The sequence below is a fragment of the Scophthalmus maximus genome, chromosome 8 (assembly GCF_022379125.1).
Source record: "Scophthalmus maximus strain ysfricsl-2021 chromosome 8, ASM2237912v1, whole genome shotgun sequence".
Taxonomy (NCBI): domain Eukaryota; kingdom Metazoa; phylum Chordata; class Actinopteri; order Pleuronectiformes; family Scophthalmidae; genus Scophthalmus; species Scophthalmus maximus.
Genome location: NC_061522.1, coordinates 23,283,767 through 23,311,629, shown reverse-complemented (window position 1 = coordinate 23,311,629; position 27,863 = coordinate 23,283,767). Strand labels below are relative to the sequence as shown.

The following is a 27,863-nucleotide window of genomic DNA, read 5'->3' as shown; positions in this document are numbered from 1 at the left end:
GCCCAGGACACATGCATTCACACAGCTGAAGGAATGTGGCCACATGCGTCCCAGACCACTTCCCGCTAAATGAGTGACCGGATCTCAAATGTGTCCCGGGTGTGTTTCCTCACACCTGCACACCGTGTTATTGGTTCTCTAGGTTGGAACAGGGGGACGTTCACTGACAGAGACCTGATACTGACAGACAATCTTGCATCTGCAAACTACTTTCTTTTTGAATGAGGTTATGTCTCCAAAGAAGAACATTACCTGCAGAGAGGGACAAAAATGAATGATGTGTCTCACCAGGCGTTCTTGCTGTCAACTCATGATAAGGGCTGCGGCGACGGGTCGGGACGTGTTTACGTTCGTCCCCGGTGTGCAAGGCGAGGTACGGTGAAACGGAGTTGGTTGCAGCAGTGAATGTGCGGCGCGTGTTACAGTCTGTCCGCTCATGAACGCTGCAGCGTCTGAAGACAAATGGAGAGTTTCTGTGTTATTCAAGCCGGGCGAGTCTCAGACCGGTCGGAGCGAGACAACTCTTCGGCCCTGGAGAAAGTGAAAAGCACATCTCCCCTGGAGGAAAAGACTGCAAACTCAGAGACCCTTTATTTATGTTGTGTTCCATCTTCATTTACGCTGACCCATATATCTGATTCATATATCTATAAATATGTATACATATATAATCTAATGGTAAGTTAGCCAAAGGATTCATTGAATAAACAGAAAATAATTGTTAGAATAATCGAAATAATATATATAATATAAAAAACAATCGTTAGCTGCAGCCTTACTCATGATCATCCAAGGCAACTTGAAGTCGGATCGCCTGCCTGCAACAGTCTCTTTGGCCTTGACTGTGGTGTTGATAGTTTCTTCAGGTTGGTCTTTTGCAAGGACACAATCCCCATACTTCTGTGTTGTACCTGGTTTCCCTCCCTCAGGGAACATTGGTTATATGTCTAACCTCCAGTTTCCCTTTGGGACTAGGTAAGCACACTAATCTGTCTGTAAAATAAGAGAGGGAGAGAAACTCCAGAATGTCACTTTATTCAACATAGGATGTTTTTTTTAACAGAGCTGAGCTGCACGTACATGTAAAGCATGTGGAGATACAAAATGTGTTTTTTGTTGTCTCCAACTTCATTAACACCCAGAACTATCGACTACAACTACACTTAGTGGATAACATTTGTTCAAACGTACAGTACATTTCATACAAAAAGAAAAACAAAGCCACACATTTCTTACAAAGCTAAAAGAAAAATAAACCACAGACCTTATTTTGCTGTTAGTGTAAAAAATCCACCAAAAGACACGAGAAGGAGGAGAAGAGAGGCCACAATCACCTTCATGGTAAAGGCTGCACCGCTGAGAATCATTGGTAGGATTTATGTTTGTATCACAAAGCTACATTGTCTGGACTGTGATTTGGCAGGTATCAGAAGCTGTGGGTGGATTATGATTGATATGTTAATTGTTGTTTTTTTTGCTGTAATAGTCAGAAGGCATGAGGCCACCCTGAAGTGGTCCATTTGGTCAAATTCTTACAGTCAAACAGTTTACAACAGCCAGACTTCGCAGGGAAACCAGTTCATTTGGATGAAATTACGGCATCACTATTGTAGGATTTGTTCAAATTCATAGGACTGACTAATATGAACTGTCTCGTCTATGCCCACCTATGAAGAAGCGTACAATGCGTAAATGAGGTAGCTATTGTTTCAGTAAATCTCTGTCATACAGCTCCTCTGCCGGAGCCCCGGCCCCAGCGGCCCCTGAGTGGTACTGCTGAGGGGCAGAGGCTGGAAAAACCCCATGTCCACTGTTTGTTAGTTGGATTGTGATTTGCCAGAACTTGCACCACAAAAGACATTTGAGAAAAGAAAAAAAGTTGTACTATTCTGAATGTATCTATATTCAGTCATACAGGTCGTGGTACTGTATATCTGAAGTCAAAGTTAACTGGACTTGCTTTGGATTCTTGAGTGCAGCAAACCTGGCACCAGGTATAGTGTAGCTGTACCAGGGTCCACAGACTGATTTCCCCAGGGCCTCGTCTTTATTTTCCAAACCACAAATAACTCCACACAAGGGATTATAAGAAGGTCAGCAGCATTAGCCAACCAGGCTAAATTAATGCATTTGCAACAGGGAAATGTGTTTTAAAAAATTACATGATAAAACAAGACCAGACCCTGGAAGTGGGGAGCAGACCTCTACTGTAGTCGTGATACAGTGGTGTCATTGTGTGGTCTTTGTTTGTTTTAAAGCTACAGTGTGTAATATTTAGAAGAGCGTATTCACAGAAATTAAATATATTGTCCATAATTGTGTTCATATATGTATAATCACCTGCAACAAAGAACCAATGTTTTTTCGTCGACTCTGAATGAGTTAAATATAGTAACAGTAGGGGACCGACCTCTGTGTGAGTCGCCATGTTTGCTACGTCGCGTTTTGCTGCGTTCCGGTTCCACCGCGACTCGGGAGGTCGGAAAAAAATCACCACCCCGACTTCTGGGGTACGAGTTCCGAGGTATAATGGAACGCATCATTGAATACTGTTACACAAACGTAAACCATTCAATCCGAAGTAGAAGAGTATGAATATGACCCAGAAGAGACGCACGTCATCATGTCAGCTACTGTTACATATGAATCATTTACATCTCACATGTCACACGGTGGTAAAACACTCTGAAACATGCTGACGGAGTCACGACAGACGCACGTCAATAACATCCACCGTCGCATGATGACGTAGTTTAGTGAAAGTCGAGTCGGATTCTCTGAGCAGCGCTGTCGGCTTTTCCTAAGTCCTATGAGTCCTCCTTTACACCTTTCCTTGACCTCATGACGTTTTCTACTTAGGTCAAGGAATAGTAGATAGGAAGGACATTTGGCAAAGGTATCCAAAAACACAAGGCTAAATCGAGGGTCAGTGTATCGAGCAGGATCAAACACACTAGAGACAAAGTGTGGAAAAGATGCTGGAAGGCTCAAGATAGGAAAGACACTCCTTAAATACACTAGGAGGGAAGGACGCAGGTGGAAGATATTCGGGCGAAGCACAGCAATCATACAAGCGGGAAACTTGACAGGATATGGTGGAATGACATCAGACTGACTATCAGAATAAAACGAGTACATGAAGACAAATTTGTTGACATTGCCAACATGTCTGGTTGTTCCTTTAAGGGATTAAAGCTACAGTGTGTTATATTAAGAGGAACAGAAATTGAATATACAGTCCGTAATTGTGTGTTCATATATGTATAATCACCTGCAACAAAGAACCAATGTTTTTTCGTCAACTCTGAATGAGTTAAATATAGTTACAGTAGGGGGACCGACCTCTGTGTTGTGCTGCGTTCCAGTTCCACTGCGACTCGGGAGGTCAGAAAAAAATCACCACCCCGACTTCTGAAGGAACCAAAAATGGAATTAGCAGTGCGCCACAATAAAGTGTCCCCTGTCGGATGCTCAGTTGGTTGCGGTTTGCAACTGTACAACCAGATGCCGCCAGAAAAGTACAAAAATTACACACCGGTGCTTTAATGTTATATTTCTGGTACTGCAACGGCCACTTTCTGGTGAGGTCGAGTGTAAAAAAAACTGAATGCGAAGCCAACTGTGAAGAGGGCGCGACTACATATTTATCGTTGAATAGGGACAGACCGGACACTCACGTGTATCAAAAGGTTGTATGACTTTGAGACACGTGGACGAAACAGCCGGCCTGGAGCCAACTTCTGGTCAGGTCAACTGAGCTCTTAATCCTGTAGTCCATACATTCATACTGCTAAAACTTCAAATCAAAGGTCTGTCTGTTGTGTTAATCTCTAATCTTTATAACTATTGTGTCTGGTTACCTGACACACTACACATCAAACATTCAGCTCTCATTTATCGGGTAGAGAAGCAAAAATCTGATCATGACTGGAATCAGTGAAAACACAATCATGTGTTAAGTGACATCGCTTAAACTTTTGGTGAAGTGTTCCCAAGCCTGTTCCTCAGATTAGATATTTGATACAATACTGGTATTCCACATGCGAAAACATCAGGAAAACACTTTCTTTGTCTCGTTGCCTCTGGAAATTTTGCAAGAGTACCACAGCCTAATAATTCTTAATTTTCAGATCGGGGGATTTAAAGCTAATCAAGTAAAGGAGGCAAAGAACAAAGTCTTTGCTGGCGTTTTGTTTCCACCAGCCCCATTCTTCATTCCTGAGGGGAACGCTTACACAGAGGAAACGGTGGCAGTGGGGCAATGCAACATCAGAGGGAAGTGAGCGTCCCTACAGGAAGCTGTTCGCTCCGTCGATCTTGAACGTGGAGGCAACTTCAGAGGAGCTGAGGGTGTTGGTGGAGGAGGGGGGCACAGGGGCCTCAGGAGAGGCTGCAGCTTCAGCCTGGGGTGGAGACAAAATGTGTGTTGACTCAGTTTCCACATTCATATTAACACATTTGACAGTTCAAAATTTCTTTGTCTTAGTTTTTTTTTTTAAAAGATAAGTCAGTGTTGAGATAGTGACAGGAAATGGTGAGGCAGATGGGGGGGGGGGACACTGGAATTGAACTTGTTCTGTATATGGACTGTGCATTAACATTGTGTGTGTGTGTGTGTGTGTGTGTGTGTACCCTACCGGTGCTGTGGCAGTTAGCAGGGGGTCAGCAGGTGAGTAACCCATATTCTCCATTTTGACCTCCTCTTTAACAGGTTCACTGGCTGACGCTGGTGGAGGAGCACTGTACATGACAGGAGCATAACCCTACACACACACACACACTTTTCAATAACAGTTGGGAATTTCAATCAACTACTCAACACTTGTGTTGAAGATGCATGAGCAAAAGCATTGTAAACTGACTTCACCAACAAGATTTTTACTTAAATCTTACTAAAGTTTTTCAGTGTTGCAAGGTCGCACGAGGGATAAACCACTAGCGACAGCATTAAAAGGCTTCGCCTATACTCATAGAATCTGGAGTTACAATACGTAACTCTCGTTCCCGTGTTTTCATTCATTTGTGTGTGTACACGGTGAACCAGCACATCTTCATTCAGGGTAACAGACTTTATTCCGTCTTTGTCTTTCCAAATACAAGTGCTGCTGTACAACAGTCTTAGAGAGGCTATAAAATCTTAATAGATCACAAAACACCCCCTCACTACAATACAATTTATCAAATTGTTAGACAGAGTGAAGTTAGCACGTGGATGCATGTGACCACATATACTTTGCTGAAATGATTGAAAGTGTAAGAACAATATTTAGCTCTAAAGTGAAAATGTGGTGTCATGAATGAGGTGACATAACCTTTTCACTACTCTGCTCTGACATAAACCATCTTATCTAAATCTATTCTGCCAAATATCTACCAGTAAAAGTCAAACATGGAAACTCTGAAAGTGTGACGGCAATTATTGTTGTTTGAGTCCTTCACAACGCAACAAAGAGAAATGTCAGAATGAAGTCTGTTACCCTGAATCTCACTTCTCTAGGTGTCATTTCAAAGAATTTACCATAAAGGTCAGAATACGGGTGCACTCCATATTTAGGGTCGAACCATTTGATCTTCTGGTTAGTGGACCAGGTGGACCAAGTGGTCTGTGATGCTGGTTTTCTGTGTATAAACACTTTTCTTGTGCTCCAAAATAATTAGACGTGGAAAAAAAAGAATTAATGGCAGTATAAATAAGAAATTAAACATTCCAAACATTTGTATATTTTCTTCTTAAAAAAGGCAATTCAAATGATGGTGATGATGAAATTATGATCAATAATAGCGGATCAAACTTGGCAGATATTCCGTATAAAGGATCAAAAAACTATTTTGAAAATGTATTATTCTGACCACTGCTGCTGCCTCACACTTTGAAGTTTAAAACCTATTTTGTAGTTTAACACAAACAGAGCGAACTTCCCCCTGATGTAAAGCAGCCCACAGGTCAAAGGTCAAACACTGACATGACCTACAACCCACTCAGTTAAAGATCGTACCATTGGAGCTCCAGGTCCAGGGGGGTACTGGCCTGGGGGTGGACCATTCCAGTATGGAGGCTGGGCTGGGACACCCATAGCTGGGCCAGGAGTAGGATAGGGAAGGTTCTGGGGCGGGTAGGCTGGGTTATAACCCTGCACAAGAAGACACATAGGAAGTCTGGAGTCAAGAGAAAAAAAACGCACTCTATCCATATTCAAGACAGAAGGCGTTTGGTTTGATACTAACTGGGGATGGTGGGGGGCCGTTCCACTGTCCTGGGCCAGCAGCTGGAGGGGGAGGATAGACTGTCGGACCCTATACAGGCGTGCACAAGAACAAAAACATTTCTTACATCAGATTTACACAATTAATTCACCAATATTTCTCCATGCATTGTAAAAACCGTGGCATGCTGATGTAAATAAATAGCACTATAGTGATGTCATGTCTGTGTGTTATGTAATGTCTTGTGTACCATGCTAGGGTTGGGGCCATGGCTGTACACCTGCAAACAGGGGAAAAAGATTTTTTAATTTAGTAAATAAGTCAACAACGTTATTATAAACTCTGCCTATCCATCGCACTGTATTTCGGCAGCCTGGGACATGTACATGAGGTAATAACATCTGGGCTGAGCATAATCTCACCCCCCCTGGATGTCCGGGAGCAGTGTAGGGAGGAGAAGGTCCAACGGGGTTGCCGGGAGGAGGATGGACTGCTGAAGTCTGGAGAGAGGGAGAGACAGATTGATAACGGACTTCCTTGTTTAAGGTCTGCTACTAATAATTCAAAAATATCTTCAGATTGCATGACGCAGAGAAAATATTGAATTATTAATGTGGACAATCTAAAATAAATTCCAATACATCTTACATACATATTTTTTTAAATCACAGGTTTACAGATCTTGCCTAACTGAACGATGGAATCATATCATTTGATCATAACTTATTAGTTCCTCAGATTGAATTAGTGTAATAGTTAAAACTGCATCGTTTTTGCTGAAGATGTTGATACGGACTTGTATTTCAGTTTGCTAGGTAAAATGATTATTGTGTGACTGTAGAACTGTAATGTTTGTCATCTCTAATCAAAACTCATCACTCCCCAGAAGAAAATACAGGAGTGTTGATAACAACTTCCCCCTGGTGGAAAGGTAGTTTCAACAGTCAGCAGGCCCACAGGTCGGCTGGGGGGAGCAACTTATGAAATGCTTAATCAACATTTTATTTCAGGTAAAACTATAATACATGTCATTTAAATAGCACCAGTGTGTGCCTTTACATATTGACTTACTTATGAAACAAGTTCACAAAAAAACCTAAAAAAGACAGAGACGTTCTGTACATGTCTGTGCCAACTGTTAGTACCTGAAGCGTTGCAGTGGTGGTTTCTGTCTTTTTGAAAATCTTTTTACGACAGCAGCAGCAGATCCCGGCCGGGATACCCAGCAGTAAGAGGAGTGCCATGAGAGGGTTTCCTCCTGTGTTCTCATGATGGTCTATCACGCAGAAAGACAGTGAGGGAGCAGATTGTCAGTGTGAATAACACTACAGAATCACCACTACAACTAGAATGTCACTCAGTGCCCAACAGTCTCCTCATGAAACCACATTCAACTCCCCCCGATCCAGATTTATATTTGGATCCTACCAAGTTGCACACACGCATAGCTATCAGTCCTCTAAATGCACCTGAAGTCCATCAAGAGCCATGAACTATTCCCCAGGGAAAGTGTTGCAATGATAAAGAAAGTGCTGAAAAAGATTCCTGGTCATGTTCTCAGGCAAAATAGTTCCCCGCCTCATAATGTGCCTGTCCTTGTTTCCATGTCCCTTTCTCTGAGCCCCACAACGCCAGTTCTAAAAATTAAAAAATCCTTATGAACTTCCAGTTATATTGCATATCAAATCCCATGTTTTAAGGCTACATGTGAATCCAGGACTGTTGGCCTGTTGTACTCCTTCTCTGCATCATGATCTGATAATGTCTGATAATGACACCAGCAACAGTTGTTGAAAATGCTTTAACAAGGAAATTCACATTGACAAAATATTGAGGATAACAACGCAACTACTCAGGAGGTAGAGTCCACTAACCCGAAGGTCGCCGGTTCCATCCCAGCTTCCCCTAGTCCGCAGTTGTGTCCTTGGGCAAGACACTTGACACTAAATTGCCTCTGACCCTTTTCCAGTAGTGTATGAATGTGACAGAAAAGGTGCAGTAAATAGCATCACTGTATGAATGTGTGTAAATCTGACTTGTGCTGTAAAGCGCTTTGAGTGGTCAATAAGTCTAGGAAAGCGTTATATAAATACAGTCCATTTACCACTTTAACAAATTCATCATTCTGGGCCTGAACAGTTTTAATAGATAATGAAAACTCCCATGGGGACATCATTGAGGAGCTGGAATAAGATTTATGGGTGAAAATGGGAGGAGGAATATGGTTTGTTGTCTAAAATATCAGTGTAATAACTGTCAATCAATATGGCCCCCTTCTCTTTGAAAGGCACTTCTGAGGACAGAAGACTCAGGCTTGCCTTGCTACACTGATCAACTACAGTATGTTTAATCATGGATATGTCACGACTCTTCTTCTCTGTGTCTCTCCCTCCCCTGTCAGTCTTTGTGTGTGTGTGTGTGTGTGTGTGTGTGTGTGTCTGTACCGGCTTCCCTGGAGGGCGTGGCCTCAGCACCCGGCAGTCCGGCTCAATCTGCTCCTGCCGATCTGCATTCGGCACCAGATTATTGCATCTACACAAGCGGTAGTTCAGCTCAGCACTTTGTTAAAGTCTGAGATATTCTTACTAGTGATCCCTGCGATTTTCCCAAACTTGCTGTTCTCCCTGTACAGATTACTGCCGTGCCGCTTCCACACGTTCCCTCCTTCCCAAGGACACAATCACCTCGACCTCAGGACTGCCAGTCAAACTCCGGTTCTCTGCCAGCCCTTTGCCTGTACCTATCCCCAAATAGAGCCTGTACAACTTTCTAAAACCTGCTCTTTTCACTACAAACCATAACAGAATAATTGCAGCCCTGTTAGAAACATCTGGCTACCATCTGCAGCACTTCATATCATCATTTAGAGATGATGCTAAGAGGTAGGTATTGATAGGTATGAGATATGAGGTAAGAGGTAGGTAAAGGCTGGTCAGTCTAATTCTGTGGAGGAGACAGTGGATGCTCGTCGACAGCTGTCCACAACATCAGGATTCGAATGCTTATCATTTTCTTCCTGCTCACTGTCAAATTCACTGACCGCAGACACAGAGATATACAGTACAGCAGACCACGACAGTGACAGTGTGTGGGAGCTGATGCACAAAAGGTTTAAATAGAGTTATCTATACGGGAGCCAACCTGTCAGGTCCATCCTGGTTACAGACACCTTTCGGCCCTTGCTGTCTCTCAGGAAGTAATGTCCTTGATCCGTGTAGTTCACATGTCTGATCTCTATGTTCATGGAGTGGGTCTGAACCCGGTTCCAGTAATCGGGGAGATCCTGGGACACCGGAGCCCCGTGGCGCACCTGAGGGAGACAAAGTCCTGTCAGATCATCATTTAGGATCACCAGCTGAAGTTCCCTCCGGGAGTTTATCACTCATTTACAAAATGTTACAAAACAATATAAAACTATCCAAGAGGCGTCCAAAAACTGCATCAATCTGAAAGTGATTAGTGTTATATTATTATAAGGGCCCGAGCGCCGACCAGCTGGAGGCTGGCGGAGGCCCTCTTGTGTTTGCTCTGTTTCTTATTCTCTTTGCGTGTTGCCCTCATTTTTCACTGCCCAAACACACTGCATGAAAAGTCCCCAAAATTTGCACACTTGCCAGAAATGTCTAATTTGTGTAAAATAAGGCTTTAGCATGGACGTGGCAAAAGGACTCTATAGTGCCCCCTATTAGATCTACAAGAACGACCCCCTTTGGTACACATATGTATCATTTCCAGACCCACAAACTAGTCTCTCGGAAATCTGTGAGGTTTCATCTGACGCCCTCCATGCAATTTCTATGTGCCGCAATGAAACATCAGACCATCAGCCATTATTCCCCTCTACATGGTCATATCTTCACCAAGTTTCTCAGGAATGATAACAGATTCAACACATTTGCATGTCAATATTGAACAAGGGGTCATATCGCCACCTACTGGCAACAAAATTACTGGTTTGGTCTATAAAATGTCAGAAAATATGGATTTCTTAGTATTTTTCTTAGGCACGATGTTTTCAAAAATGCTTGTTTTGTCTGTGGCCTAAACGCAAGTGTAAACTTTGGATATCATTTCTCTCAGCAGCAACACAAATCTTGTAGGACTTGCATGCGCAACATGCAAGCTCAGTATCAAAAAATGGTCTTAAAATGACAATAATATTGTTAATGGCCATTATTTCTGGGACAATATATCGTGCAACAAATAGCAGTTATCATGAAAGGCCTAAAAATACCTTAATACTACTTTTTGATATTTATCATTTGCAGTACAGAGACAAGTGTGACCCCATATTTCTTCACCCCTAAAAACCCATCCCCAAATCCTGAACCCACATCCCTCTTCTCATCCATTCATCTCACCAGTGTCACGTTGGCAGCCTCTCCAGAGAAGGCGAGGTAGGCGTCAGCCAGGTCAATGCCCTCCAGTGAGACGTATAGACTCTCTCCAGCTACACACTTCACAAAGTTAAGTTTCGCTAGAATAGAGAAGAGAGAAGATAGTAACTGAGAGAGAGAAAAAGAACGATATCCTAAAACCCAATCTTTTTAAATTAAAGGGACAGGAAGCAATTTTGGAGAAAGCTTGTTTCTCTCTTTGTTGTTGTTGTTGTGATGTCACTTTAAGTGCCTTGTCTTTTACAACTGTTGATTTTAACAAATGTTGACTGTGCTGATGTTTCATTAATGCGTTATTAGGGCCTGAGCGCCAACCAGCTGGAGGGTGGGGCTGCTGGAGGCCCTTTTGTTTTTGCTCCGTTCCTTATTATTCTCTTTGCCCGAAATGTGATGTAATTTGCGTAAAATTAATCTTTTGCATGGGCGTGGCAAAAAAATGGTTCGATAGCGCCCCCCTCACGCATTTCTCCCAGCTTTAAATTCGATGGAGATGAACGACATTTGGTAAGCACGTGTATCATGTCAAGACCTACAAAAACGTCAGTTTTCGCCATTACGTCGGACCAACAGGAAGTCGGCCATTTTGATTTTTTGACGATTTTTTTGACATTTTCACACATCATGCTTTAACGAACCTTTCCTACAGATTTCACATTACCTACTTCAAATTTAGTGTCATCTAAAGACGTGGGATGAATAATTCAAAATCCTGCCTTTTCGTCACAGGCCCCTGCCGTGACAGCTTGGCGGATTGCGGTCCTTCGACCATGAAAAAGGAAGTTGCTTGCAATCCACGGTACATTTCCAATCTGAAACCTCACTCACTCAGCTTTTCTGAAAGTCACAAATTACCTCTTTGCTTCAGATAAAGGGTTTGTCTCTGTCCTTGTCTCGTTAGATCTTGCAGTGCATGAGAGCAGCATCTAATACCATTGACTGAAACATCCTACCACAGAGACTAAAACATTTAATCGGCATTAAAATAACCACCGTAAACTGGTTTGAGTGTTATTAATCAGATCGATCCAATTCATACAAATTAACGATGAGTCATTTGTGCGCACAAAAGTTAAACACGGAGTTCCTCAGGGTTCTGTGCTCGCACCAATTCTATTTACCAGAAAACTATTATATATGCTTCCATTAGGAAACATTATTAGGAAACATTGTTATGTGGATGTTACCCATTATATATATATATATATATATATGTGTATATATATATATATATATCACCTGCCGTCCTCATGATGCTCTGCCTCTGCTGCACTGGAAGTTTCCAGTTTCTTTGCCTACATTTGCATATTCAACAGCGATTGTTTTTTTTCTGTATTTGTGACGTGCCAAACCTAGTTTGCCAGGATTCGTTTGAATTTCAAATTTCAGAGAAGTTCACAGAAATGTCCTCCAGGAGAGGAATGTGAAAACACCTCTATAGTGACAACATGTGCTCAGATAGAAGTCCCTATAGTCAATGTCAGACATTTTAGAGGACAGAAACAATAGGGATGCTTTAAATAATGATCTTAAGTTGTGTTCTCAAATAATACAAAGTTCTTAGAATTCATGGATAATATAATCCATGGCTAACTTACGTAAGACGGCCACTTTGAATGTGGAGATCTCTTTTTTCCAATAATCTCTCTGGATGTACGTCCCCTGGTCCTCATAAGTCACCTGAAGAAACACATACAGAGCACATAAATACACTGTGAGGATCAAGCATGTCTGACAACACTGTTACCAGGCTTTTGTTTTCGACATCTTATGAAAAGCTAACATCATTTACTGGGGATTGGAGAGAGGTCCCAATGGAAATTTCCAGTGTAACAAAACAGGTTTTCTGTTACCTTGTCAAGGTACCAGCGTCGATCACTACCTGTGCCAGACACCCGGCCTTTGGACATCCTGTAGAGGAAATCAATAGCCAAATGTAAATAAATAAGGTACAACAACACTGGAAATGACGCAGCCTTATTCCTTTTTGTCCACAACCAGAGCATCAAGTGCCTCTGAGTGGTTCTGACCTAGTTCTGCCATTCTCCCAGTAGAGAAGGGTCCTGGTGGGATCATCAGCTGGGATGAACTCTAGCTTCTCGCAATTCTTGGACAGGAAGATCTTCAGCTGGCGACCATGGTTTAAACGTTCATGGTCATGGATAGCATAGGAATCTAGGACAAAGGTAGGATGAGAAAGACAGTGAGGTACAAATTCTCCTAGTAACATATATTTTCAAAAATGTAGGGAAAAAGTGCTTTAAAATGTGTAAGTGTGCTCCAAGGTAATGTATGGTTATGGTCAGGCCATGAGGGAAACATTACTGCTAGCTGTGATGTCTCTTGTACATACAGTAGTATATGAAGTCTTCAACACAGCAGATGAGAAATTAAAACAAGCCTGTGAGTCAGCATGTTCAGTACCAGAGACAAAATGTCTTCGACCTAGTTAACCTGGATGGAATGCAGTGGTTACTGATGATCACTGGGTACTGTATGTGCAGGTGTAAAACTGGGCACATATCCAAGTAAACTACACAAATTGCCATTGCTTCTCCCATTTCAAGTTCCAGAGTTATTAAATCAAATGATTTATTTTATTATAAAATAATACAGATAATGCTCAGGGCTAATTCAGAATCACTTTCAATACAGGAATGTAAATATGATTTGAGAGGTATTTTTAAGTTTACTCTTCAAAAAGCAAACAGGGAGATTAAAGGGAGATTATGGAACAAAGCCAATTTAAATTTAAAAATGTGCAACTCTCTTTTTGCTTTCAAGAAAATGGTTTGTAATGCTATTTTTGATGGTTACAAATGTTACAAAACGTATGTCTTTTTTTCCTTATTATTATCCAGGTTTCTTTGTTTTCTTTCCTTTTTTGGTTTCAAGAAAATGCTTTGTAATGCTTTTTTGAGGGTATAAATGGGAATTATTTATTAAGTCACTATTTACTGTTTGAGCTCACATTGTGATATGTTTATAATTGTTTTTATGATGATGACTGAATAAAGACACATTTCTCTTCTATGGTTTTCCATTAGGTTCATTATACTTTTGTTATATCATAAATCAAGGAGTCTTCAGAACCCTTCATGTTCATGTTCCACCTGACACAAGGGACATCATGCCGACAGTGCATGAAGTAAAGCCAGATGAGATGATACTGACCCACACTGAGGGCAGCTGCCAGCAGGATCACAAAAGTCCACATCATCTGCAGATAAGACACAAGAGAGTTATATAGAGATTAATCCAATCCACAATGCTATCAGTTTAGACCAATGGCCAGAGTTCTAACATGGTTTATGTTCACTTTTAGAACCAAAACAGAACAGTCATCAAAACCAAAAATTGCAACCTCTAGGTTACAGTTGAAAAGTCAGAGGCTGACCAAGTCATTGGAAGGGGGCGTCGCTAAAAAGTACTAAATCAATTGGGCTTTAAAGCTACACACCACAAGTATTATACAGTCAGCATCAATATTTCACCTTCATCTGTGAAAAGATGATCAACAATAACTATTGGTTACCATGCAACTCTGGTTTCAAAGGGGGCTTTATGAATTAAGTTGACTAACTTGCTCTTGGGTGTATTCGTATTTGTAAATACTATATGTATAAACTATGTTTTCATAAGTAATGCATTTCAGTCAATTTGTTTTCTCAAGTCATGTTGAAATCACCTCCCAGAACAATTTCTGAATCACAGAATCTAGATAAATTGTTTTTAAATGGGTTCCTTCATATTATCTGACTCTTAAAACCAATGATGGAAATAACCAACCAGATTGGTCCTTTAGAGTGTCATTTACATTGAATTCCAATGTTTCAGTAACCCTACAACTTTTGAAAAATTCCCTGGCACAATCCATTTTTAGTTGGAGCAAATATTCTGCTTTCATGTTTTTCTTGCTCTCTTCTTTTTTTTTGCTGAAAACTGCTTTAAGTGCTTCAGAATTTGCCCTGTTTACGAACAAGGTTGTGAGACACAGTGTGGACTAGTTACTCTGAGAAAAGAAAAAACTGAAAGAAATGGTGAAGTTTAGCTCTCTTCCCTCCAAGACAGTAAGCTATTGTAGTCAGTGAATCACAATACCACGTCGCTTCTCGTCTTGCCCTTTGGGTTTCATGCACCTGATTCTGTTCACTCTTTCTCACACTCCTGCACCTACATGGTCTTCATCATGAATGTTTTAACCAGTTGTTACTTTGACAGCAAGTTTCCTCATGTTTTTCTGCAATTCCCTGTCATATTTCCATGCTTCTGTTAGTTGCTTCGGGTTGTTAAAAGGTCCCATATTGTCAAAATTGAGATTTCCTGGCTTTTTTTCATAATAAAGAAGGTCTAGGGGCTTTGTAAGTAACGTAAAGTGTCAGTGTCGACAGTCAATCCACAGACAAATACAAGAAAAATTACGGAAAACGCCTCGCGGGTTACAGATGAATTTTGCGTAGGAGCTGCCTCGATCCGGGACAAATCCCCTTACTTTGCCCCCAACGGTGAACAGACACAGAGACTTCTGAGGAGGTGGTTGGCCTGGCCGTGCGTCACTCAGAAAACAGTCGGTCAATCAGAAGAGATGCTCACGTGTATTAATTAGACAGGCCAAAATCGACCTGTTTCTTTGCAGAGCTCCTGAGAAAATAGCTGGAAAACCATATTGGGATGTTTTTTGGTACTAAAAACCACAAAAGTATATTTTGAATATATCAAAACTTCAAGTTAAACACCAGGAAAGGTTTATAATATTGGACCTTTAACCTCTATCCTGAGTGAGGATTTTTTTTGTTCTAGTACTTCAGCAACTTGTTGAATTCCACAGATTGTTTAAGTTCTTCAATGTCGGTTGTTAATTTTAGCAGTTTTGACTGTACCTCATTTTGTCTTGTCAACTACATCAACACATTATGTTTTTAGTGCTGTGAATGTAGTATTAGTTCAGACAGTGTTAATCATCATGGACACATTGTGTACAAAGTCTTTCACTATCTATTCTTGACATCGATCTCTGTAGTAAAGGGGCTACTGATAAACTGTGTTCAAACATTCACACGCGACACTCTTGACACAGGACTGATAACAGACAACATCTGTGTTAGGGCTGTGCGATATGGACCAAAAGGCATTTCGCGATATGTTTTAGCTGGATTGCGATACTTGATATATATCAATATATTTTTCCCGTAAAGAAATAACAGTGTTCCCGCTGGTAACGTTTCCCAGTGGCGGGGCTGGGCCATATATCGTAAAATTTGATATATCGCCCACCCCTAGATATTACCGATGAGCAGTCAGTAGTAAAGCATCACACAGATTAGGGCTGGGCGATATATCGAATTTTACGATATATCGAAAAAGAATTCAAACTCGATATAGGATTAGACAATATCGTGTATGCTGCACGGTGGTGTAGTGGTTAGCACCTTCGCCTCACAGCAAGAAGGTTCTGGGTTCAACCAGGGCCTTTCTGTGTGGAGTTTGCATGTTCTACCCGTGTATGCGTGGGTTCTCTCCGGGTTCTCCGGCTTCCTCCCACAGTCCAAAGACATGCAGGATGGGGTTAGGTTCATTGGAGCCTCTAAATTGACCGTAGGTGTGAATGTGAGAGTGAATGGTTGTCTGTCTCTGTATGTGATAGGCCGGCGACCTGTCCAGGGTGAACCCCGCCTCTCGCCCAATGTTAGTTGGCTCCAGCCACCCCCCGTTACCCTTAAATGGATAAAGCGGTAGACAATGAATGAATGAATGAAAATCGTGTATATCGAGATTTATGTTGCGTTAAAATTATGTTATAAGTTTCTTTCATGGAGCCGCCAGTTCGCCTATTTCTCCGCTCCCCGTCTGTCTCACACACACACACACACACACACACACACACACACACACACACACACACACACACACACACACACACACACACACACACACACACACACACACACACACACACACACACACACACACACACACACACACACACACACACACACACACAGTCTCCCCGCCCCTCCCCTACCTGCTCACTCACACAATCCTGCAAGATGGAGACAGACGCAGATGAGAGAGAAGAGTTGGTGCATAAAACTAAAAAAGTAGTAAATGAGAAGGAGCAGAAACATGTATTCTGTAGAGAATGCGGCTCACCTGTTGCGACAAAAATGTTTCAGCACCTCAAACCTTTTTCACCACTTCCAGCGCAGCGCCACAAAGTGCAATACGAGGAATGTGTGAAACTTGGTGCAGCAACTCAGAACGTGAAGCCATCGCAGGAAGCACCAAAACGTTACCAGCGGACAAACACTGTTATTTCTTTACACGAAAAATATATCGATATGCATCAAGTATCGCATCCAGCTAAAACATATCGCGAATGACTTTTGGTCCATATCGCACAGCCCTAGTAATAACCATGAACGCGTTGGGCTGCTGCGTCTGTAGCTGCCTTCTGCATCAGCTGATGGAGGAGTGTAAACATCTCTCTCGCGGCTCCCCGTTACCAAGAGTAATGAAAGTAGCAGTAGGACAGTTCCATACATCCAGTTCAGTAGGTCAGGTAGATATAATGACTGTGCTCCTCTGCAGACAGTCACTGATAACTGGGGGAGATAGAGGTGTTCAAACATGATCAAAAGTTGTACTTTTTTGATACCACTCCTAATGTGATTTTTGACTTTCAGTAAATATATCTATGGGAGACATATGCGTTTTCAGTTTTTCCCGAAAGTCTGCGGTAAAGGGAGCTCCTCTCCTTGACAGAAAACACTGCTCCTGAAATGCCTCATCAGTAATCAGACCGACAGAGCCCAGCGCCCGCGAACTTCATGTCGGTCAGTAAGTGACTGCTACCACTGAACTCTACAATCATTATACACTATACACACACACACACGCACACACACACACGCAGCACAAGCTACAATATATTACAACACTATTATTAACAATATAAACACTATGAAGAGGAAAGGTAAATTCAAGTAGAAGCTAAATTATCGGTTGGAAGTCATGGTTTCTGGGATGAGTAGTTCCTTCACTGAAACAATTAGAGCGGACTGGGCTCTATCGGTAGGGGGGCCTTAAAGAGACAGGAGCTAAAACCAAGCGTATCAGATAGAGGCTGAAAAGAGGAGCTGAAGGAATTGACGGTATATAAGGAAAAGGATGTGTTTACTGAACATTAGAGCATGATAAACCTTTTCAAGTTAAAATGATAACCCTGAATATGAGCATAATTTGTCTCCTTTAAATGAGTGGGGACACACCAATACCACGTGGCTCAGGTATCGGCCCTCATGTCACTGATTCACACCAAACATCATTTCTTTGAGTCGCAGAAAATTCTGCTAACAGACCACTGCTGTTTTTTAATGTCCCAGCAATATCTGGCCTCATTTAAACATCCATACAAAAGATTCCAATGGGTTTACTTCCTTTATGTCTTCACACAATATAGCTGTAAAATCACTTAAACAAGATACAGTCGTCATTATTTAGAATATGAATCAGGAAGTAAACAAGACGGGATGTCTAACAAGTGATTTCACGACAGCCTTTGGTACCAACAGTTATTTACAATCATATCACAGACACATTTTGCTACCATAAAAGTGTTAGGGGTTTGAGTTCAGTGATTAAGACAGGAGGGACATTCGTCATTTCTTCAGACAGCCCATGTTGTGGTGGACTGGATTCAAAACTAGAGCCTGACTGATATGGATTTTAGGGGGCAAATGCTCAAACCGATATTAGAGATTAAAATTTATACATCAGCCTGGCAATGATTCCTAAGATCTCGTTATCAAACCCTTAAGACAGGTAACTGAGGCCTGATATTTCATAGTTTAACAAAAAATTTTAAATCTTTTTATTAGGTCACCAATATATCAGTCGGACTATATTCAAAACCAAAGGAAAGATGAATGTTCAATTACCAACTAACCTGAGGCCTAACTACCGACTACTCCCATTCACCTACCACAATACAACCTTTGTTTTTTTTTATTTACTTTTACTGGAACAAATGGCAGGATTGTCAGTGCGATTTTGAACCAATTAGTAGTCGGACTTTAGGACAAGATGCCTTTGCCATCAGTCCACTGGGGCTCCGTGCTCTCAGCCTGCACCTGTCTGTATTTCAGCTGCCCCCTTTCTATTCTGAGGGAGTGCTGCATCTTAATTTAGCAGAACTGCACCAATAACATCTCTCAAGCTAAGCTTCTTGTAAAGAACCATTTAAAGCTAGCCCGGCATAGCCGGACTGCGTATTAGTCTGGAGCCTCTCTCGTTCATTTTCAATTTCCTAGAGGCATTACCAACAGTGCAGACGCAATTGGATAGACCTACAACGTCAGTTGAGCGATGCGAAAATGTTAAAAGACTAAAGCAGAGATTAGATGCCTGTGATGATGATTCCATAATGTCTGTAACTACTATTGCCCGTTCATAAGCGGCAGCCTTGGTTGTTTACAAAAGTTAAGTTGCTTCCCCCTGCGTCATTGGTATAAACCTCAACCCAAATTTAGGGATTAGTCCATTAGTCTGTTGACAGAATGTGAATTCAATGTTAACAATTTTGATAGTCAACTTAACCGCTTTAATAATTTTTTAAGCTTAAATTCCAAAGATTTACCGTTTCAGCTTCTTCAAAGTGAAGACTATTTCCTGGCACTTTACAGATCAAATGTTTGATTGGACAAACAATCTCCAGATAAATCATGAATCTAATCACATCAATATGACACAATGTTGTCACTAGATTCTTGCATCAAATGAGAACTGTTACAGTCTTGGTAAATTACATTTTCAGATAATGTTCAACATTTCAGTCCCATGTTTCCATCTCACTAAATATTTGAAAATATTTGACAGAGGACAGGGCGGCTATTTCTTGGCGTACACCATTTTTGGCTTTTGGGCGCACGTACAGTTTTAGTAAGGATTCTACGCAGTTTTATAAATGAGACCCCAGGGATGTATTCGAGATAGCAGGTTTTGCTAAAACTCTGAGTTTTTTAATCCTGAAAGAGGGAAACTCTGGGTTTTCCGTTCCAGAAAGCGACTGAACTAAAACTTTTGGTAAACTTTGGTTTGGTTAACCTGCTCGCTCTTCCATTTTCCTGAGGAGGGTTTAATTACAACAGAAATAATCAATTTTACGGATTTTCTTAATCGATATTGAATTTGCAAAAAATATACTGCAATGCATTGATGAATAAAAAAAATTTTTCCCAAACGATCAATATGGAAGCAGAAATAATTCAGTAGCCTCACGTCAGGAGAGGATGTTCAAACCCTGTATAGATGCTTTAATTCCCCAACGACTACTTCGTAGAACTTTTCCATTTCTCTCACAATCTATCACATATCTGAACAATATTCTCCGGCCTTATTTCCAGCATTTTAATTTCGTGGACATACATTCTTTGCACTGCCCTTACATTTTTTGGCAAAGAGGAGTTTTCTGTAGAAGTTGAAATAGCCATTGATGTTTTCTTTGTTTAACATGTGGAATCTGTTTAAAACCATATGCCTTACCTTTCTGCACTATATGCTTATAATTAATTTTCATCTGCAGCAATGTTATTTTTGTGCCCATGGGATTGCACCTAAATTAAAAACAATTATATAACATTGCACGTTTTTCAGACGTGAGGAACAAGAATGGAACCCCGGCCTCCTGTGAACTGTGACAGCATCACTAACCATTATAACATCATTTTGACAACAATTTTGGCAGAAAATATATCAGAATGTTTTAAATCAATTGACTGTTTCATTCAGTCTTACTTTTTGACTCGGGCAGTAATTTCCTCCCACGCAAACTGTCCCTTCTCTTCAGCTGTAGCTGTGATGCTCCACTTTCTCAGAATGAGCTTATTTTCTCCACGAGCACAAAGTTGTATCACCAACTCTTACGGCGTGACGTAGGAGGACCTTGTTTACGCCTCGGTTGCCATGGTGACTCGTAGTATCGGAGCTCCATTGATGATGTCTTTTTATAGTCAGTGGGCACACGCATAACTCCCTGTGAAAAATAATGAAAGTTGATATAACTAACCTCGGAACTGCTGTTCTGGAACCGAAAACTCTGAGTTTCCCATGTCAGAGTAGACCAAGTCATAGTTCAGGTTAAAGTTCAAAGTTTTGTAAACCTGCTTTCTGGAACACAAACCAGACAAACCGGTCTGGAGACAGAGGCAACAGGTGAAAGTGAACTAACCTCACTACGAATGCGGCCATGACACACAACTCTCTGCTAGCCTTTTTTGAAAGCCAGCTATGTTGTGTTTCCCAAGTGGGAAACTGTGATTGGCTGTTGTAGTTATGATAATAGTGCCACCACCTCCAAGCATCAGGCAGTTGCAACACTCTGGTGATCTGACCACCCGAGACATTGAGGACAAATTAGAGATCCAATCACTCAGACCACATTCAGAGGTGATCAGAAAAAAACATGTGGCCATATTTTTTTAGCAATGTGAATGTATCATGGGCCTACTCAGCGGACATCCTGAGTAGGCCCATGATACATTCCTACTCAGCGGACATCCTCTGACCGGCTACAGCTTCATAATACACCAAAAGTGTTTTTAAACTACGCTGATTTATTTAGGCCTCAACATAATCACTTTAAACTGAAATGACGTATGTCTCTATTTACATTTAGAGCATTAGACATTCTAATGTCACACCATCCACAGACACCTGGAAAAACCCAACACCACAGCCAGACTCCTGCGTGCAGACTTATTCTCTGCATTCAACACCCTGCAGCCACATATTCCTGCTGAGAAACTCGCCACCAGCTTCCACCTGGATGGTCCCCTGTGTCCTATCACCTCTGCTCTTCATCCTCTACACTGATGACTGCAGGCCCACCCAGCCTGAGTGTCATCTGGTTAAGTATGCTGATGACACGATCCTTCCGTCTCTGCTCTCAGGCTCCACGCAGCGCCACAGCTCAGCTCTGCATGAGTTTGCGGAGTGGTGCGATGACTCCTGCCTGTAGCTGAATGTTGAGAAGACCAAAGGGAGGGTGGTGACGTTCTCCAACAGGCAGAGGGAGCAGGCTGCAGCAGTTACCACCTCGATCCAGGGAAAACTGGTCGAGATAGTTGAGGAGTACAAATACCTGGGCACAATCTTTGACAATAACCTCAAGTTTGCCTCCAACACAGAAGACATCCTCAGGAAGTGTCAACAACGGCAGTATCTCCTGAGGAAGCTCAGCTCAATCGGGGTCAAAAAAGACATTCTTACCACCGTCTACTTCACCTTCATCGAGTGTCATGACTTTTTCTATAACCTGCTGGTTCCACTCCATTGGCCTGCAAGACAGAAACCGTCCGCAGGCCACAGGCAAAGAGTGCTCTGGATTAATTGTACTTCCTATCAGAGCACTCTCTACCACGTGTGATCAGCAAAGCCTGAGGAGAGCCAGCAGGATCGCACTGGAGCTGTTTGCTGCATTTGAGTGGCTTCCCTCAGGACGCCGGCTTCACTGCCCACACTGCAGGACACAGAGGGGAAGGGCAACCATCCCTGCACCCTCCACCACCCTGCTGCTCACCCAGTTCACGACTCACCCCCCACCCCTGTATACTGGACACTTGCTAAAAACATGAACATTGATGAACATTCACCCCCACTGACATATGCACCTCAAACTGTAACAGCCGCTGTACATGGAAGGCATCTCATTGATAAAAATATACCTCACTGCCACACTGCACCTCATATTATATTTTCTATTGTAGCCATTTGCACTGATGCTGGCATCTCTTTTTAATTTGTTCAGTTGTGTGTGTTTTTAATTTTAATTTCTACAGTTGTTTGCTTTTTTCCGCCTTGGTTGTCAGGCCTGTCACGATAACTCCTTTTTGTTGCACGGTATATTGTCCCAGAAATTATTGCGATAAACAATTTTCATCGTCATTTTTTGCGTGTCCCACGCGGTTTGTGTTGCTGCAAACATGCATGTGGACACAATGACTGTCATTGATGTCAATAAAAAGGATTGACTTCATATTCATTTATCGTACAATAAGTGGATAACGTAATTATCGTGACAGGCCTAATTGTTGTTGTTGTTGTTGTCTCCTTTCTATTTTGTGGAAAACTCCTTCACGTGCCTTTGAATTGCCCCTGGGGGACAAATAAAGTTTCTTGATTTGACTTGACTTGAGGTATGAACTGACTCACTCGGAGCTGATCAATCGTGATTGGTTCACCGCAGACTGATGTTAATAAGATAGATAGATAGATAGATAGATAGATAGATCGATCTGGACAGGGTCTTGATTGTGATGACACACACACACACACACACACACACACCCACACACCCACACAACTGATATTCCTGACAGCACCTGAAAGCCTCACGGGCCCCGGTCGGGAGTGGGGCGGAGGAGACCCCGGGCCGTTCCCCCTGTGGTATGTGAGACAAACAAGAAGAAACAAAGGGCGGGGGCGGCCGCTGCTGTGCGGGACATACCGGAGAGGTGTGGTCGCGTTCAAAGACAATAAAACGTGATAACAAAAAAAAAAAACCCGTCGGTCCCATCAAAATCCACCGAGCGGACCCTGCACGGCAGAGGAGGGCTTCCCCGCTCGGTTCCCCGGGGATGTCCTCGCCCCGTGGACCGGTCCCGTCGTGTCCGCGCACCGAGCAGACGCCCTGAGCACGTCCGAACTGCTTCTTACCTTGGACGCTGAGGAACCAGGACCGCCGAACTGTCGTGTCACGGAGAGGACCCTCACCGACGCCGCCGCACCCGTCTGCCGTCAGTCCGTCAGTCCGTCTGCCCGGGTCGGTGTGTCGGTGGAGATACGGAGGAGCTGCCTACACGTGCTGCCTTCAGTGTACCGTCGGAAAAAACATTAGTCGCGCCCAATATTGGTCGATACAAGGGTGTGGCGTAGGCTTAAAGGGGAGCACATCTCACCCAAAACACTAGAGGGCCTGTACTACGAAGGGGGGGGGGGGGGGGGGGGGGGGACTGCCTCATCAGGGGGAGTTCTGGAGTCACTTTGTGACGTCAGGGGTACTATGAAAGGGGTTTAACCCAACCCGAGGCAAAAAAAATATATATATATTGATATTTGTCTACTGGTCTGTGCTATAAATGTAATTTATGTAAGATTGCAATAATTTAAATCATTTTTACTCTCCAAATTGCTAAATTTGCGTATTTTCCTGTTCCCAGAGGGGAGATACGTGAGTTGAGGCAGCGAGCACTGGTGCCTCACCTCAGATTGCGCCATCCTCAACCCAGTTTGCATGCTTTTTGGTTTTTCACCATTTGTCACCAATGTAATGTTTGTAGACACTTTTATTATATGTCCGCAATTTACTTAAAATAGTTACTGTATTTCATGTATGTGTATAACATATTTAGTCTTGCAGCAAGACTAAATATGCTGATCTGACATAAAACCGCGCTGAAAAAGCATGAAATGAGGCAGCCAGTACCTCTGCCTCACTGAAGGGGGCGTATGCGTGAGCCCACAGGGTTTAAGGGGGGGCACTGCCTTACCAGGGGGAGTTCTGGGGGTACTATGAAAGGTGTTTAACCCAACCCGAGGCATGTTGCCATGGTAATTTACCCTGGCTCTTAAAACTGCTCCGGGCAGTCCCTGTCCGAGGTTAACCCCATTTCACTGCATAAGCAAAGCCCGTGCACACAATCTTAAAACCCGAGAGGAGAACCCAGTCGATGTCAGGTAAGGGAATGTGAGGGGCTCAGTCTGCAGGCGAGGGTATTTGAAACTTCTAGTTCCAGAGGTGTCAAATGCCATCCGCCCCGTAGTGATGCTCAAACTGTGATCGCTTTGCGCTAATTTGCTCCTATGTTTTCCTACGGTGATACTGAACATTCTTTCTGTGAACACATCAAAAGGCTATTATACATATAGACTATATCTTTATTCAGTTCTAATGATAAGAACTATTTGATATTTTCGCGGCTGCTTAAACACCTTTGTCCACATCACATTTCTAAAACAGTTCACACGCTGAAACAGAAGCATACTCTCCAAAATCAAACACCAGTGACGTGTGGTCAGTGACGTCAGAGCCTCAACTGCCTTTTTATTATCAAAATCGCTAAATTAGCATATTTCCTGTTCCCAGAGATACGCGAGTTGAGGCAGCGAGCACTGGTGCCTCACCCCAGATTGCATGCTTTTTCTTTTTCACCGTTTGTCACCAATGTAATGTTTGTAGACACTTTTATTATATGTCCGCACTTTACTTAAAATAGTAAATGTATTTCATGTATGTGTATAACATATTTAGTCTTGCAGCAAGGCTAAATATGCTGATCTGACATAAAACCGCGCTGAAAAAGCATGAAATGAGGCAGCCAGTACCTCTGCCCCACTGAAGGGGGCGTATGCGTGAGCCCACAGGGTTTAACTGCCTTATCAGGGGGAGTTCTGGAGTCACTTTGTGACGTCAGGGGTACTATGAAAGGTGTTTAACCCTAACGGAGAAGTAATACACAAACCAGAAGAATCGTCGCTTGCTGAGTTCGCAAGGTATCCTGGGTAATTCATGATACTCCCTTGGCTGGAAGTCAGGTACCGAGCTGGCTAGCTGCCGAGGGATGATTTGAAGGGGAAATAGGCACTCAATCTTGCTCCCTGAGTATTGGAACACCCTACCCCTCCGTGGGAATGCGCAAATTCTATGGCTAGGGCTCAAATCTAGTGACGTCAGTGACGTCAGAGCCTCACCTGCCTTTTTATTATCAAAATTGCCAAATTTGCATATTTCCTGTTCCCAGAGATACGCAAGTTGAGGCAGCGAGCACTGGTGCCTCACCCCAGATTCCGCAATCTGGGGTGAGTGGTTCATGTGGAGGGGCAATGCAGAGTTTTGGCGGGGAACATTTCCAGACAACTAATTTCTTCTTCAAGTCAAGTTCACGTCACTTTTTCTTAACCTTATAACCTTGTAACTATAACTTTTAACCGGATGAAAAACTTAATTCGTCGGACCTCTGGATCTTTAATTATCAGAAAAACAAGCTGAGCAAACAGCCCTTCCTGCAGCCCCTCCTGACTTCCTGTGTCCACCAAACACATGTTAAGACATGGGAATTTTTAATTCAATGCAAAAACAATTTTAGACAACAGCAGCAATACTCAAAAACAATACCATAAGTGCAGAACTTCATGTTTTATTTCAATTTCAAGCAGATTTATACTTCTACTCCACATTTCACAGAGAAATATTGTACCTCTAACTTCGCTACTTTTATCTGGAAACTATTGTTGCCACCTTATCAATTGGCGTGATGACGTAGTTTAGTGAAAGTCGAGTCGGATTCTCTGAGCAGCGCTGTCCTGTGAGTCCTACCTTACACCTTTCCTTGACCTCATGACGTTTTCCACTGAGGTCAAGGAACAGTAGATAGGAAGGACATTTCGACCGCACCCCTGGACTACTGCAACTCTCTTCATGTGCCATCCTACCTCTGCAGCTCATCCAGAATGCAACGGCCCGGCTGGTCTTCAACCAACCAAAATTCTCCCGCACTACACCGCTCCTCCGCACCCTGCACTGGCTTCCAGTGGTCGCTCGAATGCGATTCAAGGCACTGGTACTCGCCTACCGTGCTGCGAATGGCGCAGGCCCTTCCTACATCCAGAACATGGTCAAACCTCACATCCCAGCACGTCCACTCCGCTCTGCTACTCCCTACTACTGCTACTGTTTTTCTGTCCTGGTTCGTCAATGGTGGAACGAGCTCCCCGTTGTCATAAGGAAAGCAGAAGCCCTTCAATGTTTCTGTCGCAGACTGAAAACTCACCTGTTCAGACTGCAACTTACCCCCAGAATTTATTATCTTCTATTAAAAAATGTGGGAATGCATTTTTTAGACTGCCCCTGAGTATCCTGTGTCTGCTTTGTCTGTCAAAGCACTTTGTAAACCCCGATTTTAAAGATGCTACATAAATAAAGCTTATTATTGTAAGACATGATCAACAACCTCTGCTCCAATCTGCCAGCCAGCCACACCCACCTCACTAGTTCATTCCCCTCACCTGGACTCTCAGCTCTATCTCATCCACAATCTCACCCAGTATATAAGCCTCTCCAGTTCACAGACTCAGTACCAGATTGTTCTTTGCATCTATGAGAGACTTTCCAGCAATTTCTTTGGACTGATTTCCCTGCTTCACCCTGACCCCCCTGCCTCATCTCTGCCTTCTGTCCCCGACCACAAGCTTTGTCTGTGTGTTTCCGGATTCCTGTCTGCCTGTATCCTCGACGGCCTGGCTTCACCTCGTACCTGCTCAGCGACGTGAGATTTCAGCCATCGCTTCTGTGGGTGGCCTCATCTCAAAGACTCTGAGCTGTGTTACACCCCTGTCGTCTGGAATGCTAGTGGGTGCTTACTCTTCCGCCTGGTATTTGCTACAAGCTGCCTTTAGCCTGTTGTCCGTGCCAACCTGCTGGTCTGCTGTATTAAATGTCATTACCAACTCTCCCTGTGGTGTATTGCTCTTGGGTTCAATCTCTACCTGTTACAATAAATGACGTCGATTGACATCATTGTGAAATGGCATTATTACAATATAAAAAGTTAGCACTGTCTGATTAAGGTATATACAGCATGTGCACAGGGTATGCATCGCCCTGATGCTTTTCATTATCATTTGTAGTCTGTTGCTTTGACTCAAACTAGCTTGAGCTAGAAACATGAAACGTAAAACTAATCGACTTGAAATCACAAACCATTATGAGCCACTCTTAAATAATTTTACTTTAAAAAAACACGTAGAACTTCTGGGAACTATCTGAGGTCTACATGTGTCATGTGACGTGCAAGCATTTTGGACTTCTGTTGACACGACTCATTAGACGGCTCTGGCTGGAGCCAATCCCAGCTAACATTGGGCAAGAGGCGGGGTTGACCCCGGACAGGTCGCCTATGGTTAATTTAGAGGCTCAAATGAACCTAACCCCAATTGACATGTCTTTGGACCCTGGTCCAGAACCTTCATGCTGTGAGCAACAGCGCTAACCACTACACCAGCGTGCAGCAGCCACTCTATGTTTCCCTCATTAAAATGAAATAGTATATGGTAAACATTCAAACATCACTGACAAACAAATGGTACATAGATTAAGGGAGAGCGAGAGAACTCCCTACACGCGCTGGAAGCAGTTGACCAATCACAACAGAATGGGTCAGCTGGCCAATCAGAGCAGACGGCTTCGTCGGGAGGGGAGCTGCAGGAATGGAC

At 42.8% G+C, this 27,863-nt stretch overlaps 1 protein-coding gene across 2 annotated transcripts; it reads right to left on the bottom strand.

Annotated features, from left to right (window-relative positions):
• Nucleotides 1-58: 58 nt before the first annotated feature.
• Nucleotides 59-23,554, bottom strand: wu:fc21g02. 2 transcript variants are annotated; one of them, XR_004794223.2, is made up of 16 exons: nt 23,310-23,554; nt 13,773-13,818; nt 12,629-12,773; nt 12,452-12,509; nt 12,197-12,278; nt 10,566-10,681; nt 9,346-9,514; nt 7,350-7,480; nt 6,627-6,704; nt 6,455-6,484; nt 6,226-6,294; nt 5,997-6,131; nt 4,638-4,763; nt 3,343-4,403; nt 780-993; nt 59-452 (listed from the first exon to the last, which is right to left on the bottom strand). XR_004794223.2 is itself a non-coding variant. In XM_035637044.2 (14 exons), exons 2-14 carry the CDS (start codon nt 13,816-13,818, stop codon nt 4,290-4,292), a joined length of 1,299 nt encoding a protein of 432 aa, XP_035492937.1. In that variant the 5' UTR covers nt 23,310-23,554; the 3' UTR covers nt 3,147-4,289. The 2 variants fall into 2 exon arrangements, 1 of the variants encoding a protein (XP_035492937.1); XM_035637044.2 differs by lacking the exons at nt 59-452; nt 780-993 and having other exon boundaries at nt 3,147-4,403.
• Nucleotides 23,555-27,863: the final 4,309 nt, after the last annotated feature.